Source organism: Martes martes, assembly GCF_963455335.1.
Source record: "Martes martes genome assembly, chromosome: 10".
NCBI lineage: Eukaryota > Metazoa > Chordata > Mammalia > Carnivora > Mustelidae > Martes > Martes martes.
In genome coordinates, this window is record NC_137898.1 from 3,419,355 (window position 1) to 3,437,044 (window position 17,690).

The window sequence follows — 17,690 nt, forward strand, 5'->3', positions numbered from 1 at the left end:
CCTGGCCTCCAAACTCCTCGGCCCCAGTGGGTCTGGGAACCACAGCCCTCGATCTTGGTTCCAGGTGGTTCTGGCTCTAATGCCCTTGGACGTGTGACCGACGAAGCCCCAAGCCTCTCCAGACAAGGGCTTCTGCCCAGGCCTCAGGGACCCCCGGGCAGGGCAGGCCCACCGGGAGGAGAGCCCGCACAAGGGGCCCCCTCCGCCGGGGGACTCTGAGCGGATTACTGGGATCACAGACCAGCGATGCTTACCGTGCTTAAGAAAAAAAGTCAGGACAGAAAGGTCCTGCCAAGGACAGGAAGCCACTAAAAAAATGACACAGCTGATTTGGAAAAAGACCAAACAGAACTTCCAGAAATAAAAAAGCACTGTAAGGAACATTAAAAACCCAACGAACGGCGTTTGAAGGTTGTCCACCCCTCGGAGGGAGGGGGCCGCGGACGCTGTGAGGCTTGCCCCGGGGGCCCCCGGGAGGGAACAAATCTGGCCCCAGCTGCTGGAGCATCTGTTGACCTCTGTGACCTCTGGGGTTCACTCTGCCAAGCCACCGAAGGGTTAACAGCCAGCTGGCAGAGTTCTCCATGAGCCGGAAAGAGCCTGCTTGGGCACACCACAGGCCTGGGGACACAAGAGGACGTCAGAACTGCAGCCTGGGGGCCGAAGCTTTTACCCCCAAACCCCGGCACCCGAGGGGAGCCGTGTGATGGTCTCGGGGTTGCTTTAAAGATGCAGTTTTGAGAAGAATGTCCAGAATTCCCTTGAAAAGTGTGTGTGCGTGCGCAAAGCCAAGGCAAGCCCGAGGGAAGCCAGGCAAGGTCCGCAAAAGCCTCCACAGAACACGCACAGTACGTAAAACCTTTAAGGCCAAAGAAATGAATGCGAAATGGTGAAATGATGAATGGAGAAATCATACCTTCAGGACTAGACTAGGGTCCCTGACACCCCACTGTGCAGAAGGCCCACGGGGGAGGCGCTCAGCCCAGGGGCGGGGGCTGGGGCTGGTTCATGCCAGTGCTTCAGGGCAAAGAACGTGGGGCAGGACCACCCCTGCCGGGCCCCGCGGCCCTGGGCTGTGCTCTCCACCGCTCAGAGCCCCAGGCCCGTTGCTTCCACTTGTGCAGGGGGTCTCGTTCCTGGGCTGGAACTGCCTTCTCACGGCGGGGACGGGGGGAGCCCACGCAGCGTGGGGTGGGGGTTTGCTCCCAAACCCGTGAGGCCCCCAGGGCCATCTGCCATCGTTTGTTTTCCCAAATGGAGACGCCAGGATCGGACCTCAGGCTTCTCAAGTCGAGGTGCTCCACCCACAAGGCCCCGGGGTGCTGACGAGGGTCTGCCCCCAGCCCCTCCCATGCTCAGGGCCGTGCCTGTCGTCACAGTTGGCCAAACCCCAGAGCCGCCTCCGACTCCTGCCTGGGACACCTGCTGGAGACGGCAGGAAGCCTGGCTCTGCCCTCTCCGTGCCCATGGCAACCCCCTCCCACCACCAGCCACGGTCACCTGGTGCCCGTGTGGTGTATGAGGGGTCTCCACGCCCCAGGGGACCCTGCCCCGCCCAGATTTGCCTTCTGGTTCCCGCCCAGCCGGCGGGAAGCGGGGGACGGCAGCCTATGCCCGAGAGCTACAGGGGAGGCTGTATTCACGTCCCCTGGATTCTCCCAGCACTTCCGGAGGACAGAAGTACATCACGTCCATTTCACAGCTGGGGAAATGAGGTCCAGAGAGGGGAAGCCACTCGAGCCCAGGCCGTCCCACCAGGAAGTGGCCGAGAGGGTCTGAAGCACACAGGGGGCTCAGAGGCCAGCCTCACGGTCCCGCTGTGCGCCCCAAAGCCCCGTCTGGAAACAACCGCTCCTCCTTGGCGTTGGAAAAGCGGCCTCCACACTGCGTGCAGGGGTGAGCCCCGAGCGGCAGCATGAAAGCAAAGAAGACTGCAGGGTTCCCGCGTCCGGAACCTCAATAGTTCTGCCAGAGCCGGGGTCAAGTTCAACCTCGGGGCACAGCCGGGATTCTGGTGTGTGGCCTTCTCGGCAGTGACCCACGGACATAAATAATGTCCAGCAGGCTTTGAGGCCAGACTTGAAAAATGCTGATGGGTTTCAGTTGCAAGCAAGCGTGCTCTCCTCCTTCTAATGGGAAGCCCGGCAGCTGACCCCACGGCTGTCGGACAGAAGGAGGGACGGAAGTAGAGACGCTCCTCTCTCTTCCTGCCACTTCCGGTCATGCTGTCCCGGGGTCTCTGACACAGGACCCCTCTTGGACCCTCACGCGTGAGACGGACATTCAGGGCCACCCCCTGGATGGAGGCACCAAAGTCTGTCTTGACACCCTAAGGTCTCTCTCTTCGGGGAGTCTGGGAAGCAGTTTTCAAACTGGGTTCCTCTGAGCCCACAGTGCCTGGGGAGGGGAGCAGGGAAGGAGGATGGGGGACCCATGGGCATAGGCTCAACCTCTGTCTGTCCTGTACACTGGGGTTATGAGTGAGAGTGGGTGTCCCGGCTCTGTGGGCTCTTGGCCTAGTCTCCGTGTGGGGCTACCTCTGGGGTACCAAACAGCAGATCAGGGCTTGCGTGGACACTGGTGGGCCCATCTCTGTGGGTGCTTCTGCTGGCTCATGGTGGGAGAGGCCTGCACCTTCCTCACCCCTCCAAGGATGGTCTGGGCTCAGCAGCCACCACACACCCTGCCAGCTGGTTAGGAACATAGACCCAGCCCAGGCCCGTTGACTCAGAGCCCGCACTTGGACAGGACCCCCTGTGGGTTACGGGACACATCCGGGCCCCAGGCAGCCTGGCCGAGGCTGGACCCCACCCTCCAGACAACCTGTGCTGATGTGCCCCAATCACGAGTCACCGCCTGGACCCCTATGGGCGCCTCCAGGGGCTCCTGTGTGAGCCAGCTCACTCCTGAGGGAACCAGCCACTCTGGGGGACTCTCAGCTGCTGTGGTGGGGTGAAGGGGGTCCCCCAAAAGAGACATCCGTGTCCTAACCCCAGAATCTCAGAACGGGACCTTATTCGGATACAGGACTTTGCAGGTGTAACCAAATTAAGACAAGGTCACAAGGGAGGAGGGCAGGCCCTAAGTCCAACGTCTGGTGTCCTTGCAGGGAGAAGGGGGATGCAGAAGGACATACAGAAGGCGGCCGTATGGGGACAGAGGCAGAGCGTGGAGGCGCACCTGGAGCCCCCCAGAAGCTGAGAGAAGCAGGAAGGATCCAGCCTGGAAACCTTCAGAGGGAGCCCAGCCCCGCTGAGATCTGGAATTGGGACTTCAGGTCTCCAGACCTGTGCGAGACCCCATTTGGGTTGCTTTAAGCCCCCGGCTGGTGGTCACTAGTTATGGTTGCCCTGGGACACTCCCTGTATCATGTTCCCCTGTGCCCGCAGACTGGAAGGTCTCCCACGGGTCATCACAGGACGTCTTCACCACAGCAAACCTCCGGACTCGGGACAGAGGCCAGCACACAGATGCCCCGTCTGCGTGGGGCTGGTGGCCGGCTGTGTCCAGGAGCCACGCAGCCTCATGCACCCACTGGCCTCTCAAGGAGCGAAAGCGAGTCATCTCTGTGCCCTGGTGGCCTGGTGGTTTCTCCACCAGGAGCGAGCTTGGCTCCCAGGGACAGCCGGCAATATCTGGGAGCATTTTTGGTCCTCAGGCCCCCGGGGATGCTACTGGGAAGGGCTGCTCCGGACTTTCCAGCAGCAGTGGCGCCGGGCAAGAGCAGCCCCTTTAAAGGCTGATTCTTCGCCTCACCCAGCGTTGGCGTATCTGATGGACGGCGCGGGTTTTTCTCCCCGTGAACGTGCACATAAGCCCCAATCCCACTGCACACCAGGTAAGACTGCGCAATGATTCTCCCGGGGGCTCTCCTATTTCCCGAACTAAAAGCCCTTCGCTCCTCGTAACCGGAGCCCACCTCCGGGGATGACTCACTAGCCGGGGCGTCTCTCCCTGAAATAAAGGCGACGGCCACGAGCTGTTAATCGCACTGGCAGTGGTCCTCGCACAGACCTCGGAGGCCGCCTCTGACCCGGGTTCTGGTCCTGACTGCCTCGCGGAGGGTGGGGGAGAGCACCGGGCTGCCGCGGTCAGAGGGTTTTTCCAACAGCCCTGGGCCTCGTTCGTGTCCCATGAAAGGTCAGGAAGCACGGGGGCCCTTGTAAAGCCCCGTTCCTGACGCAAGAGCATCCAGTGGGCACGGCCCAGCCCTGGTTTCAGCCACCTTGGACACTGGAGCAGTGCCGTGTACATCTTTCATTGTTAAAACGGCCCCAGTCAACCGTGGGAAAGCCTCCTGTAGCGGCAGAGCCAAACCATCGATGAAATTCGTGGGTCGCTTATGGGGAAAACGGTGACAGTGACAGTGACCGCTGTCTCTATGTTGGCTTTTTATTTCAAAGTCACGATTGAGAAGATCGAGTTTCAAGAAAGGTACTTGGATGTCCCAGTCGACTGGACTCGGAAAGGCTCCTTTCTCTCACCCTCCGCAGGAACCATAATACACGATTTGGTATTGGCAATCCCCAGGAGACTTCGCCACGTCGAGCACCTTGCCCTTGACTCACGATCACCCACTGATGCCACTGTTATCCTCGTGCTGTGGAAGGGGAAGCTCGGGCCGAGCAGCCAGTGAGTCTCGGGAAGGACAGGCAGAGGCTCTGGGATCTGTCGGGCCCAGGGTTCCCTCCCAGACTCCCGGGAGCCTTCCGAGTACAAGGCTCTGAAGCCATCGTGGGGAAGGAATGAGGGAGCGGAGAGTGTGTCGCTCGAGGAACGGACCAGGCAGGTGCAGACCGCAGCCCCAGCTCCCAGCTCTGCACTTGGGCGCCACGGGCTCTCCGGACTCTGACGGAGCCCGTCTGTCCCTCCAGCTGTGAATGGCCACATCAGGGCGAGGTCTGCATAGTGGCCACAGTGTTTGCAAGAGAAGCCGGGGGGCTGGCAGGGACAGGGAACCATGCCTAAGTCAGCGACCTGACTGCTGCTCTCTCCCAAGGGGCCCGGGCTCAGGTCACGGAAAAGCCCAAAGGCCCAGTGCATCTGCAGCCGAGGCGGCTGCCCCGCCCGGGAGAGACCCCGCAGCCACAGCGGGACTCAATGCTCGCACACCCTCACCACTCTGACGGGGACCCCTCCTGCGGCAGAAGTGCACACCCGCCAGGTAGCCGAACCGCGGCAGGAGACCGCCACCCAGAGAAACGCTCCACGTGCAACACAACACAAGGCCCCCTGGCCGTCAGGTCCACGGAGAGAGAGGCCCCACGGAGCAGCCCCAGGGGTACTCAGGGCTGACACTAACGACGTGGCACAGAAGAGAGCTCACACCTGCTCCTCCGGGGACTAGCTGGCTGGCCCGAGCACCCCGGGGCATCCTTACCACCGGACCCAAAGCGTTCATTACTTAAGGGCACAGTGGTTCTCAACGATGAAACGGCAAACAGGCCAATTTTTCCTTTAAACACCCCAGCCGGCTCACGGCTCCTCCAGACAGCCCGCTGACCCTCTCGCCGCAGTTTAGAGACTCCCGGGTTCTCGGTTAGTCCACACAGGGACCCTGTGGACAGCTGCGGGTGAGCCCTGCAATGCTCACCGCAGGAAGCCCCGCCCCCTGCCCCGTGCCCAGAGAGGTTAAGGGGCAGGCAGGGGAGCACACAGCGAGCCTGCTAAGAGGCTGAGAAGAAGCACCCCCGTCCCATGGGCTGCCCAGGCCCCCACCTGCCCCCTGGGCTGCCCTGTGCGCCCGTGAGTCAGCCCTTTACTCTCCCCGGAAAATTTTCCTTCGAAAGATTCTCGGGCTTTGCCAGGGACAGCTGCTCCAGGAAACAGTGAGGGTCGGGGATTTCCGAGCACCAGAGCCCCCCCAGGGATCGAGCCAGACCCACCTCCCCACTTGACAGATTGAGAAACTGAGGCCCCAAGAAGAGCCAAGGTCAGCACCAGGAGGGCTCCGAGGAGAGCTCAGGCCTCCGCCCCTCTGGAGGGGTTCGTCTTCCCAGGAGAGGGACTGACCAGAGCAGGAAGTGCCGTGACCCTGGAGGTCATCGCCAAGAAGACCTTATCCTCCCCCAGAAGATATATCACTGGGGTTGGGGGCACTGGTTTGGGGCTCCCCAAACCCCAAGACTTAACAAGGGATTGCTCCCCCAATCTTGACAGAAGCAGCCTTCCTATCGGCCGCTCTGGGAGCCCCGGCTAAAGCCAGAAGAGCCCCTCCCCGCACCACCTTCTGGAAAGGGGGGGCGCCCACCCCACGAGCCCGCAGGACGCAGGGATAGTTACGTCCTCATCTCGCTCCAGCTCCAGGCCGGCCTCCAGGAGGTTCCCCTCGTACTCCTCCCTGCGGAATCGCTTGTCGTCCTCGTGGTAGTCCATCGGGGGCTCGGGGCCCCCTGCCGCCCCCACGCTCCCCTTGCCGGGCAGGGGCTGGTCCTGGCGGGCACCACGGGCGGCCGGGGTGGCATCGCTGTGCTGTACCCTCCTGGCCAGGGTCCTGCTGCCCGAGGGCCTCTTGGGATGGTACACCAGGATGTAGTCCACCTTGCGCCTGCCGTCCCGGAAGTAGAGGCCGTGTTTGCACTCGGCGTCGGGGTCCACGGACAGCGAGTTCAGTAACTGCAGTGGGAAAGAGAGATCGCGGGCCGTCAGGGCCGGGCTCGTGGAGGGGAGCAGGGACCAAGCTGGACGGCCTCCTCCACCGCCCGCCCGCTTTCAGCAAAGCTGCGCCGCACGCCCGTCCCACGCAGGCGCCGTCTGGGGCTGGGGCAGCCACGCACACGGCGGCCCTGTCTTCGTGGGGGTGACACCTGAGAAGGAGACATGCGCATAATCACACACGAAGGGCAAGCCGGACCCTCAGAGGTCGGACGGGCCCCCGGTTCTATGGAGCCGGAGCAGGCTTCCGGGGAGGAACCAGGCTGCTTGCAGAGGCAGTGGGAAAGGCTGCAGGACCACTGCCCCCCCACACCTGCCACTCCCCCCCGACACCTGCCACTCCCCCCCACACCTGCCACTCCCCCCCACACCTGCCACTCCCCCCCACACCTACCTCCCCCCACCAGAAGTGCTCCTTATTCTCTCCCGCAGGGTCTGGGGGCCGTGCGGGCCGAGCCCACGGTCTGCACCAGCAAATCTCAGACTTTGAGGGCCAGCGTGCACGGCAAGGTCATGTCGAAATGGCCACGGGCCCACGACGGCCCTCACCTGGCCTGGTTCCAGCTCGGCCACTAGCTAGCTGCCTGTTAGGTTGGGTTCCTCCAAAAGCAGTCCCCGAGTTGAGCGTTTGGGCTCAGCCGTTTACCTGAGAGGTGGTCTCAGGGGCTGGATGGGGGGCGGGGGCAGGCACACAGGGAGGGCCTGACAGAGGGTCACTGCCTTGGACAGCTGGGCTCCCAGGTGCTGGTGCCCAGAGGGTGAGGAAGCTGGGTAAGGTTAACCACCCACACCTGGGCGTTACCTCCCCGCCCTGCACATGGCTTCTACCTGCTCCCGCACCAGAGGGTGCCCTGGGGGTGGGCTCGGAGAGGTGGGGCGGGGCCCGGTCTCCTCATCTGCCTGGGGCTTCTGGAGGGGGGGGCAGTGAGATAGAAATGTGGGCCTGTGCATTAAAATTTGGGACCCCCTGTGCAGCTGGGATCACGCACGGCTGTTGCTAACGCTAAGCCCCGTTGCTAGAACTCCTGTGGGATTTCGCTGGTTACCGAGGGCAGAGGTTAATCAGCGAGCTGGTCTGCGGCAGTAAGAGAAACAAGTAACATCATGCGGGAAGTATTCTAACCAGCAACCCCGCACCAGGGACGGTCCTCAGAGCCGAGCCTCACCGGTCCTGCCCCTGATCGCCTGGCTCCCACCCCGCTCCCGCTAACAGCCCAAGACACGCGCGGTCGCCGGAGAACGAGGCCCTCCCGCACCGAGCGTGAGGCCGGCCTGTGGCTAAAGGCAGGCCCCGAGCCCCACGGCTGGAGGACAGAGCTGTGCCTGGAGGGTCTCCCCACAAGGTCTCCTGGAGCCCTGGGATGGCTGCCCCCACTGTGGGGGCTCCTAAGGGCTGTGGCGGCGGCTGGGAGAAGCAGCAGGCGTTCCCCACTCCAGGGCCAGGATGCCCGGAGGGTGGCGGACCCCATGTGAGCAGGTGTCTTTCCCAATGCCCAGCTCAGGGGCAGGGGAAGAGAGGAGAGGGCAAGAAGCAAAGCCGGGGCGGGGGGTGTGCCCAGAACATGGCAGCTGCCCCGGGGAGGAGGGGGACGGGCTTCTGGGCTGGGCCTTTTGTGGGGTCTGGATTCCTTCACCCCTGGCCGGGGAGGGGGAGTCACGCTCCCGAATCTCAGGGTCCCTGGTCGGTCCCAGGACGCTCACAGCCTGACAGGCCCGCGGAGCCGGCAGGCGGCTGGATGTACGCCGTCCATGCCCACCCACGGTCCCACGGAATCCGGCGCCGCTCCGGCAGCCTTCACGGGACCCCACGGGGTAGACACCCCACTAGCCGGCTCTTATAGGTGTCTGTCCAGGGCCTCCGGGTGTAGAAGGGCAGGCAGGGTAGGGGAGGGGGGAAGGGAGGCCCAGCCCAGCCCAGCCCAGCGTCCGCGGAAGACCCCACAGCGTCTTTTGCAGGACGCTGTTGCAGGAAAGGCGGGAAAGTGGGGTTCTCCTCGGTTTGTCAGCGAGGACATGGAGGGTCAGCGAGGTGGGCCACAGCGAAGGGGGGAGGCTGAGCCCAGCCCTGAGCCCCGTCTGCACACCCAGGGCGCTGCCCAACCCCCCACAGTAACAGGGATGTGAGTAAGGGCCTTGCAGGGGGCATGTCCTCTCCCCGAGCCCTGACCCGGTGCGGGGGCGAGATGGTTCGGGTCTGCTTGACCCGGAGAGAGCGGGGCTCACACCCGCAAAGCGCTCAGCCCGAGCTATCAGGGCCAGATTCCCTCCGGCTGACCCCAGGAGCCGTCTCCAAGCTTTGTGCCCAAGGACACAGCGAGGGAGGTCCTGCCCCGGCTGTTCCCAGAGCCAGGAGGTAGGGTCAGGCTGGAGGAGATGCGTGGGGCAGTGGGACGCCTCAGATAAGTCTGGGCTTGGTCCCACTCCAGCTACGAGGCCTGGGAGAGATTCCGCACCTGCTCTGGGCCTCGCCGTCCTCCTCTGTAAGATGGGAGGGCGATACACGTGTCCCTCTGGTGGCCAGGACGACCATCGGAGGCACAGGACGCCCGTGTGGGGTGGTTCTCCCTCTAACTAGCAGGCCCAGCCCCTGGGGGCCAAGCTGCCCCTCCCCCCCACCCCCCACAACCAATCCCAGCACCATCAAGGGCTGGTTCTCCTCAACACCACAGGAGGGTCGGAGAAGGGGGCTGGCTAAGGTTCCCCTCCTCCGGGGGCAGTGGGCAGGAAAGCCGGACCCAGGGCTGCGTGAGGCGCAGAGAAAGAAGCCGCAGTCAGGCAGGGCAAGCGCTCAGGAGGCCGTCAGACGGGGCGGACGCAGGGTCTCCTGGTGGGCGGGGTGCAAGGGACGCCTGCCTCCCGGGCACTCCCAGGGCCTCTACGAGGGGCTCATCCCTGTTTCCAAATGGGGAACTGTGACCTTGCCAGCCGAGCCAGGTGCCATGTATAGGTCCTGCCTGAGCCACCTTCCCCGGCTTCCTTTCCCCACAGCCCCGGGGCTGCCTGCACTCAGGACATCCTTGTCCCCTGCTCCCCGCCTTTGCGCTCGGTCCTCTCCCTTCCCTGCGCTTTGTAGCCTACCTACCCTCCCAGGTGGGCGGCAGATCCCCAGCCTCTGTGCTCTGGAGGTCCCAGAGCCCTCCGGCCAGTGCCGGTGTCTTGGGCCAGGGCCGCCCTGAAAACATCTGTTCTCATGCTCTTGCTCACAGGGGCCTCGAAGCAGGGTCGGGGGGTCCCCAGGCAGGCCAGGGACCGCCCCTAACACACCTCCATCTAGAACCTGCCACACACATGCACATGGAGGGCTTGGTACCTGGTGGGGGCTCCGTACGTGCCCCTGGTTGGCGGGAATATTGGCTGATATTGAACAAAATGGGCAAAAAAACCCCAGTAGAGGGAAGGGAAATTCAGAGTGAGCCCAGCAGGTCAGAGAGCAGGGCAGTTACTCCGGGGGACAGCCGAAACTCCTCCGCCATCGTGAGATAGGAAACGGTTACCAGGTTCAAAACTGAACAATAACCACTCGTCTGCTGGGGCCCAATCAGGAGCCTCGGGGGCCTGACAGCCTGGGGGAGAGCAGACATATTCCCTAAACCTCTCCCTGCACCCGGAGGCCTGGAGGCGGCCCAGAGGCCTCATCTGCAATGACCGCCCTTCCATCTGCCATCCAAGACCCGCTGTGCCATCCCAGGTGCACAGCACAATCTCTTGGTCCTTCTGAAGCCCTCCTCGTAACGTCAGGGTCAGGGGGGATAACCAACCTCCCCGTCGACACGACTTCCCTCCCAGGGTTACTGGAGGATAAAACATGCCCTGTATGTGGAGTTTACAACAGGGCCTGGCATGTGATGAACCCCCAGGAGAAGTCTGCTCTAACTGGGAATTGAGACAAGCACAAATAAAGAACTAGGGGAGGACAATCTCCTGGTCAGAGTGGACCACAAGTGAAAGAGGGTGGCAGCGCCGGATCCAGACTGTTAATTTACCAAGGGAGCTGGAGGCGTGGCTGGGGCAGCAGGAGGAAGTGCAAAGCTCTGGTGCCCTAGTGTGAGAGTCCCCCGTTTCCCTCCCCGGCCTGGCCCTGTCGCTGATTCGCTCTGTGATTCCGGACCAGGTGCTACTCTGTCTGGGTCTTAGTTTTATAAAATGGAGGTGATCCTCTCTGGGTAAGCACAAGGGGCTAGCAACCTTTAAGCAGAAAGAGTGGGGTCCGTTTCTACGATAGTGTACACGGGCGAGGCGGAGCCCAGGGTCTGGAGAGGGAGTCTGGGCTAGGTTTCAGGACAGCTGGAGAGGCAGTCTCCCCGGTGGCCGTGTACCTCTCCGGGGCCCTTCTACGGAGCCGTGGAGCGGGTGCTCTTCTTGTGCAGGATGGGAAAAGAGATCAAGATTTAATTTGCAGCAGGAAGGACGCAAGTGAGACTCTATGTAGAACTTTCCAGTTCAAAAGCTTGAAAAAATCTTCAAAATGTCCTCTCCGTACCCTTAAGCTGCACACCCTTCCTGAAGGCAGGGGCCTCTCGCTCATCTTGTTGACACGGCCTTGGAATGAATGAACGCGTGTATGCATGCATGAATGACAGGAGCTTGGGCGCTGCACGGTTGCTGGTGGGGGTCACCCGATCAAGGACACCAGGGCCGAGACGCAGCCCGGCTGGCACCGTAAACACAGTGCCCCCCAGCTCCAAGCCTCCCTTGTTCCATCTGGTAGGTGGGGACAAAAACATCTCCTCGACTTGTGTGGACGGGAGTCACGGGAGATCTGAAAGTATTTTGAGGATCACGCCTGGAGTGTTTGGTGGGATGTACTCCCAGAAGGAGCGTCCCTGAGAAAGACAGTAAATATGGTAGAAGAGAAATGGCTTCCTGGGGTCACCCTGGAGGGCATCAGGGGACAGAGGTCCACTCCACAGCGGCACTGCCCCCAACACCACAGGCAGCGAGAGGGCAGTCTACATCGGGTCCACACCTGCCTCTCCAGGCTCCCTTCCCCAACTCTGAGAAGAGGGCAGAAGAGAGGAGTGGAAGGAACCCTGTGTCCACACCGTGGATGCCGGACTGGGACTGGCACTTGTTTATCCGGCTTCTCGCTTGGAGCCGGAGCTCCAGGAGCCGAAGTCACACATGTGTGTGAAATAGCCAGAGCTGGGACAGGTCTACACGGTCACACCCAGAGAATCTGTTACATTCCCTTGTTCCTAAAATGGGGAAAATGAAATCAGGAACCTGCGACATTTCTTTCAGGTTTGGGGACTCTTTGAAAACATTTGGGAACTTCACTCTCATCCTCCAAATTTTAAAATCAAATCATGGGCACTACAAGTCAATGCAGGATCCTCGGGCACAGCCCACATCCCATAAACAGGTCGCCCCCCCACTTGCCGATCACCAGAGAGGGGCTCTTCCTTTGCAGGCCGGCCGAAGCTGCACCCAGTCCTCCCCTCCAGGGTGTCTGAGCTTGCTGGAGTGTGCGGATCAGGGCCACTGACAGCCATCGGGAAGAAAGTAGAAATTCTCAAAGATAAACACAAAGAAAACTCAGTGAAATAAACTGTGTTCAACCTGGCCCCTGGCCTTTGAAGTCATTTCTTGCACCCTGCTGTGCAGAAACAATGAGGTGATTTTTATCCTTGAACTTGGGAATGACAAGGAGAGGAGAGGCGCCTGGCCCTGGCTGGCAAGTGTAGCCTGCCTGGGACGGGACTCGGGATGGCCGGCTTCGACTCCATCCACACGGCAGCGGCACGTAGGGACGCCTGTCTGGGAACTCCTTGCAGTGCAGCCCACGCCCTCTGGCCTCTGCCTGCACAGAGCCGCCTTCCCCTGGTGACTCAGGGTAATGACTGTGCAACAATTATTGGCTTGAACCGTGCTGGGGATGCCCTTGGAGGCTCTCCCAGGGCCCCCTGCTCCTAGGGCCGCTACTTCCTGTCTGCCTGGCGGGACACTGCCTGGCCACCTGTCCCTCCTGCGGTCAGTGCCCCCCGACTCACAGCCCCCCAAACCTGCCCCGAGTAAGAGCTATGTGCAAAATCAAAGTCAGCCGTCGCAGTCAGGTGTCGTCTGTGTGTTTCCAGACCGTGGAGACCTCGAATGGAGGGCCAAGTCTTGGCAGACCTCGTGGCCCTTGCCAGGGTTTGGGGAAGGCAGAGTTTCTGGGTCCACGTAAACAACAGGTCCCTGAACTACGGGTCCAGAGACCACCGATAAGGGCTCCCGCCCTTATTTCGGGTCTAACCCATCATCACGTTGAATGCCGGCTACCTCTGGAATGTCCACTCCTCTCCATCTCCTTGGGTGTGACTGTCTCTTGTGCCTTCTAACTGGTGTCCCTGCATTCCCACCTCCCATTCCCATGGGAGATTTCCTTGTCTGAGAGGCCCCACCCAACCCCCACTACGGGTAGAACCAACTCCTCGTCCAGGATGCCCGTTCCTCTGCAGGCTGCCCGTGGCCACCTGCTCCGGTCTTGGCCCCTTGCTAGCTCTCCTCCCAGCAGGTGGGTGGCTCCCCTCTCGGCCTCAGTATCCTCACCAGGAGAAACAGCACCGACCCTTTAGGGTCATGGAAATTAAGCGAGCTTATCCTCAGCCTCAGGCCGGCTGCTAGGCTGCTAAGGAAGTGTCCCTAGCGGCTGGCCCGGGCCCCCTTCCATCATCACCACTCCTCAAGCCCCAGATGGGCACGCCTCCCTGTCTCGTTTGCCGTGGGTGCCCACAGCCGGGCCCACAGCAAGCACACAGCGTTTACACAGCGTTTGCCCAAAGAATGGCTCTGATCGGCTCAGGCCAACGGGGTTTATCACAGGCAGACACCCCTTTTGATCCACACTGGCTCCCAGTGTCCTCCCCCCCCAGCATCTCTGCGCGAGCTCAGCGGCAGAAGGGGTGCAGGGCCAGAGGGTCTCCACCTTCCCCGGAACGCACTTCGCGGCCCTGCCAGGAGCCCGTCCCACAGGCACCTCCGCGAAGGCCGGGCTCTGCCATCCGAGGCTGCAGAGGCAGGCCTGGATCCCCGCGGTCAGAGCAAAGAAACAAGGCGGGGGCCTCAGGCAGCTGCTGTGGGGGAGGGCGGGGAGAGAAAGGAGACTTTCCTCCGGTCCAGACTGAGCCCCCGGGGGTGCCCCCTGCTTCAGCAAAAGGCCCTTCTCAGCCCCTCCCTCTGGGGCAAACTTGGTTCTAACTCTAAGCCAAATCCCTCACTGGTGAATTCCGCCCTCCAAGGACCCCTCTGACTTCAGGATCTGGCCCCCAGGAGAATGGTGGGGGTAGCAGACCCCGGATGCAGGGGTCCCCAACCACGTGGCCAGCTGCCTCCCTCTTCCACTCGCACCAGGCAGGGCGCCGGCCGGAGACTGGACCGGCCCAGAAACAAGTCCGGACCCACCGGCATCCCCCTGCTGCCCGGGGCTGGAGGGGGAGGGTTAGGCGTTCCCGGGCGGGCGGGGACACGGAGTCCCGGGAACTCCGTGCTCCCAGGGCAGGTGAGGCAGTCGCCGGCGGGTCCAGCCCGAAAAGGGCGCGGCTGTCGCCAGACGGTGGCGGCGCGGTGGGGCCCCGAGGCTGCCACCCCCCCGGGGCTCCCCCCACCCCGAGCCCGCTGCCCCCCGGGGCCGACCGGCACCCACGGGAAGGGGGCGTCCGACCCGGGGCCCAGCCTGGCGCTCGCTCGGGCTCGGGCTCCGGCCCCGGGGTGGGGACACGCCGCGTCCGCGAGTGGGCGCCCCCCGCGCGCCCCGAGCCCCGCGAGCCCCGGTCCTCCCCGCGAGCGCGCGCGGCGCAGGTGAGCGGCCTCCCTCCGGGCGCGGCGCCCGCACTCACCGTGCCCTCGGACGGCAGGTAGCCGATGTCCTCGATGGCGCAGATGTTGATGATGTGGACGCTGCGGTCCTCGGCCGGGAGCGTCGAGTACTTCTCGTTGACCCTCATCGCGGCCGCCTGGGCGCCGGGCCGGCCGGGCGGCGCGCCCTCCGCATCCACGGCCGCGGCGGCCTCTGCGGGCGGACGGGGCAGCGTTGGCGCGCTCGCTGGGGGCCGGGCCTCCCGCCCCGCCCGCCGCCCGCCCGCCCGCCCGGCCGGCCCTGCGCCCCGCGCGCTGCGGCCGCCCCCCTGCGGCCCCGGGCGGCCCCGCGCTGCTGCGCGCTGGGGCAGGGGCGGCGGCCGCGCGCTCAGACTTTCCGAGGAAACTTGAACACGGGAAGAAAGCGCTCCATGCCCGCCGCCCCTCCGAGCTGTGTATTTATCCGGGGAAGTGCCCCCTTGGAGTTTTGGGGGTGGCCAAGGTTTCCTACCAGGGACGGAACTTCCCACCTCTAAGAAAAGTCTCCCAACGCCTGTGTCAGGCCGCCTTGCAGGGGAGAGAGGCTTCGGATGTCGCTGTGGGAATGCCCTCCCTGCCCCTTCCTCCTCCTCCCCCTCCCCCTGGGGGACTTCTGCTGCCCTTCAGACCTGACCTCCTCCAGGGAGCCTCCCCTGCTAGCCAGGGCCCACCCTCTCCAGCGGGCCCTGCTCCCTCTGCGGCTCCCCCCTGGTCCGCGGCTCTCTGAGTCCGGGGTATGGAAGGCTTCCTCTTCTGTGACCGGGAAGGGGCAGCCCCTCACAGGGGAGCCAGGGCCTCACTTTGCAGGGGAGGGGGCGTGAGGAAGGGGCCTGGGGTTCATAAGGAGCTGCCTGCACTCCTGCCTCTACTGCCTCCCTGAGAGTGACTTGAATCGCTCTCACCCCAGATGACCATGCCTGGCACGTGGTAGGTGCTCCCCTGGACCGGTTTTTAAACCATCCCCAAGGGAGGATGACGCGGGTCTCCAGGAGTAGCCATGCCCAGTGGGAATCAAGCTCCTTTTCCTCTGCCTCCCTATATCTTGTTAGTTCTTTGGGGTGTGCCCTGAAAGCCGCCTTCTCCAGGCAGTCATCCTGGATTGCCCCTCACCCAAGCACTCAAGCCCAAGGACAAGTCTGTACCTTGGCCACAGACCTTCCTTTACTCCACCTCATTTTACACTGTGTTCATACATTTGATGCCCAATGGTTGCTTGTCACAGGGCCACCGAGGAACATTCCGGGCCTGCAGAAGGGATCATAAAGCTGTCTTGCAAGGCGCTTTGGGCATGCCTTGGGTCCAAGGGTGGATTCTGGAATCAGGATGGGGTTGGGGGAGATGCGGTGGGGTCTCGCTCCAGCTCTGGCACCTTCCAGCCCTGTGACCTGGGTCAGATGTCCTGGGCCTCCCAGAGCCAGCGTCTCCTCCCGGGAGCGTCCAGCGTGCGTGACGCTGGGGCTCAGCACCTGGCACGGCGGGGGCGGGGGGGGGCTGGGCAGTGGGGGCTGCCGTTACTACTGTCATCTCGTCATTCTCACGACCTCCCCTTCTCCCTCCCCTCCGTGTAGGCTCAAGTTTGTGACCCTCTTGACCCTTGTGTAGCAAGATCTGTCTGTCCCGGGGCGCGCCTTGCCAGTGGGCGCCGAGCAGCCCTCCAGGACCTTTTGTTTGCATCTCGGACGGTGAGCGCAGGTTTGGAGAAAGTGTGCCAGACTGGACCTGTCCTCAGCACAAACAGCCCTCCACAGCGCTGAGAACAGTTCGAGCTGAGAACAGTTCGAGCTTTCCAGCCTGGGAAGAAGCCCGCTCTCTCTCTCTCTCTCTCTCTCTCTCTCTCTCTCTCACACACACACACACACACACACACGCAGAATTATGTAACTTCATTCTCTTACCCTTGTTGGTAAACAACCAAGATTGTGTAACCGTAAAGCACTGACTTTCTAAATTTATTTTCAAGTGACGAAGGATCTTGCAGAAGTCTACCAGGTACGACTGTGAAAGGGGAGCAGAACCGTGATTCCTCCATTCCGGGTGCCCTGACACTCCCCAACGCCTGGACCGCTGACGGAGAGGCCTCGGGGGCGGGGTGCCCAAGCCCTTCTGGGAGCTGTTGCAGAGAGGGGGACAATCTCTCAGGCAGGGCGGTGCCTGCCTCCCTGCTCTGGCTTTCCCCAAGAAGCCGGGTTGTACCCACTTCTGTGATGTAGGACTTAACCGGGTCCACACACCTGCCTGCTCATAAAGCATCAGTTTCCTGCTACATATGAGTACATCTCCTTGCGCTGCCCCCTCCCTGCATTGTGTGTCCTCCTGCCGCCCCCCAGGCTCCCAGGTGAATAGCGTGAAAATGCTTTTGGCGGGCGGAGGGGACCAGTGGGGACTGATCTTGTCCCCAGGGCCACAGTGGCCTGGGCTGGGACGGCATGGGTCTTGGGATTTCAGGGACCAAAAAGTAAGAACAACATTTCCCCAAACCAGGGAGGGAAACGGGGTTCTACTCCGCTGAGCTCTCCCCCACGTTGGGACTTTGAAGCCTCCCCCGCCTGGTGCTGAGCTGGTTTCCTGCCTCACACCGTCTCCCGTAGGCCAGCCTGCCGGGACCGTGTCTCTGCTCTGAGTCGCTAATTGCTTCTGAACCGGCCCTCTAGAAATACTCTCCCATCAGCTATGCACTCTCTTTTGGAGTCAGTAATTCTCATCAATAAAAACCCAAAGGGACAGAGCTCACGGGCAGGATTAATTCCCCGCTCATGAATGAGTAAAAACCAGCCTCATTAGTCTAAATGGGGTATTTTATTATGGGAAGTTCTGGGCTTCCCGGCTCACCCTACTTGCCACCGTGCCTCCCTCTCGTGCTGTTGTGACGTCAGCCACCGTCATGCTCTCATGTCTTTGCTGACATTGTAATAATCTCCAGGAGTACATGCACCGGGGTGACGAGGGACGCCAGAGGGGACTGAGCCGCAAGACAGTCTCCCTTGCAAGAGGCTCAGAGGACCTTGCAGACAACATCGGTTTCCCCTCCTTGACCCAGCCCACGAGAAGGAACGTCTTGCTCTGTGCCCTGCCCAGCTGCGGGGGCCAGAGCACTCCCCGGGCTTGTCAGCCTTAGCGAACAGGTGAGCAAACCAAGCTTTAGAGAGTAAGGTGGGGCGAGCCCCTTGGCCGGCTCAGGCCACAGTGAGCCGAGCCCGAGCCTGGGGTCAGGGATTATTCGA

At 62.4% G+C, this 17,690-nt stretch overlaps 1 protein-coding gene across 2 annotated transcripts in view; it reads right to left on the reverse strand.

The window, feature by feature from the left end:
* The window catches only part of ANO1 (anoctamin 1), a 151,740-nt gene that overhangs the window by 63,962 nt on the left and 70,088 nt on the right, over positions 1–17,690 (reverse strand). For both annotated transcript variants that reach the window (XM_080817780.1, XM_080817779.1), the window contains exons 2-3: positions 14,472–14,644; positions 6,283–6,615 (exon numbers count right to left, since the gene is read on the reverse strand). In XM_080817780.1, the coding sequence (XP_080673906.1) occupies positions 6,283–6,615; positions 14,472–14,644 (506 nt within the window). The remainder of the gene's footprint in view (positions 1–6,282; positions 6,616–14,471; positions 14,645–17,690) is intronic.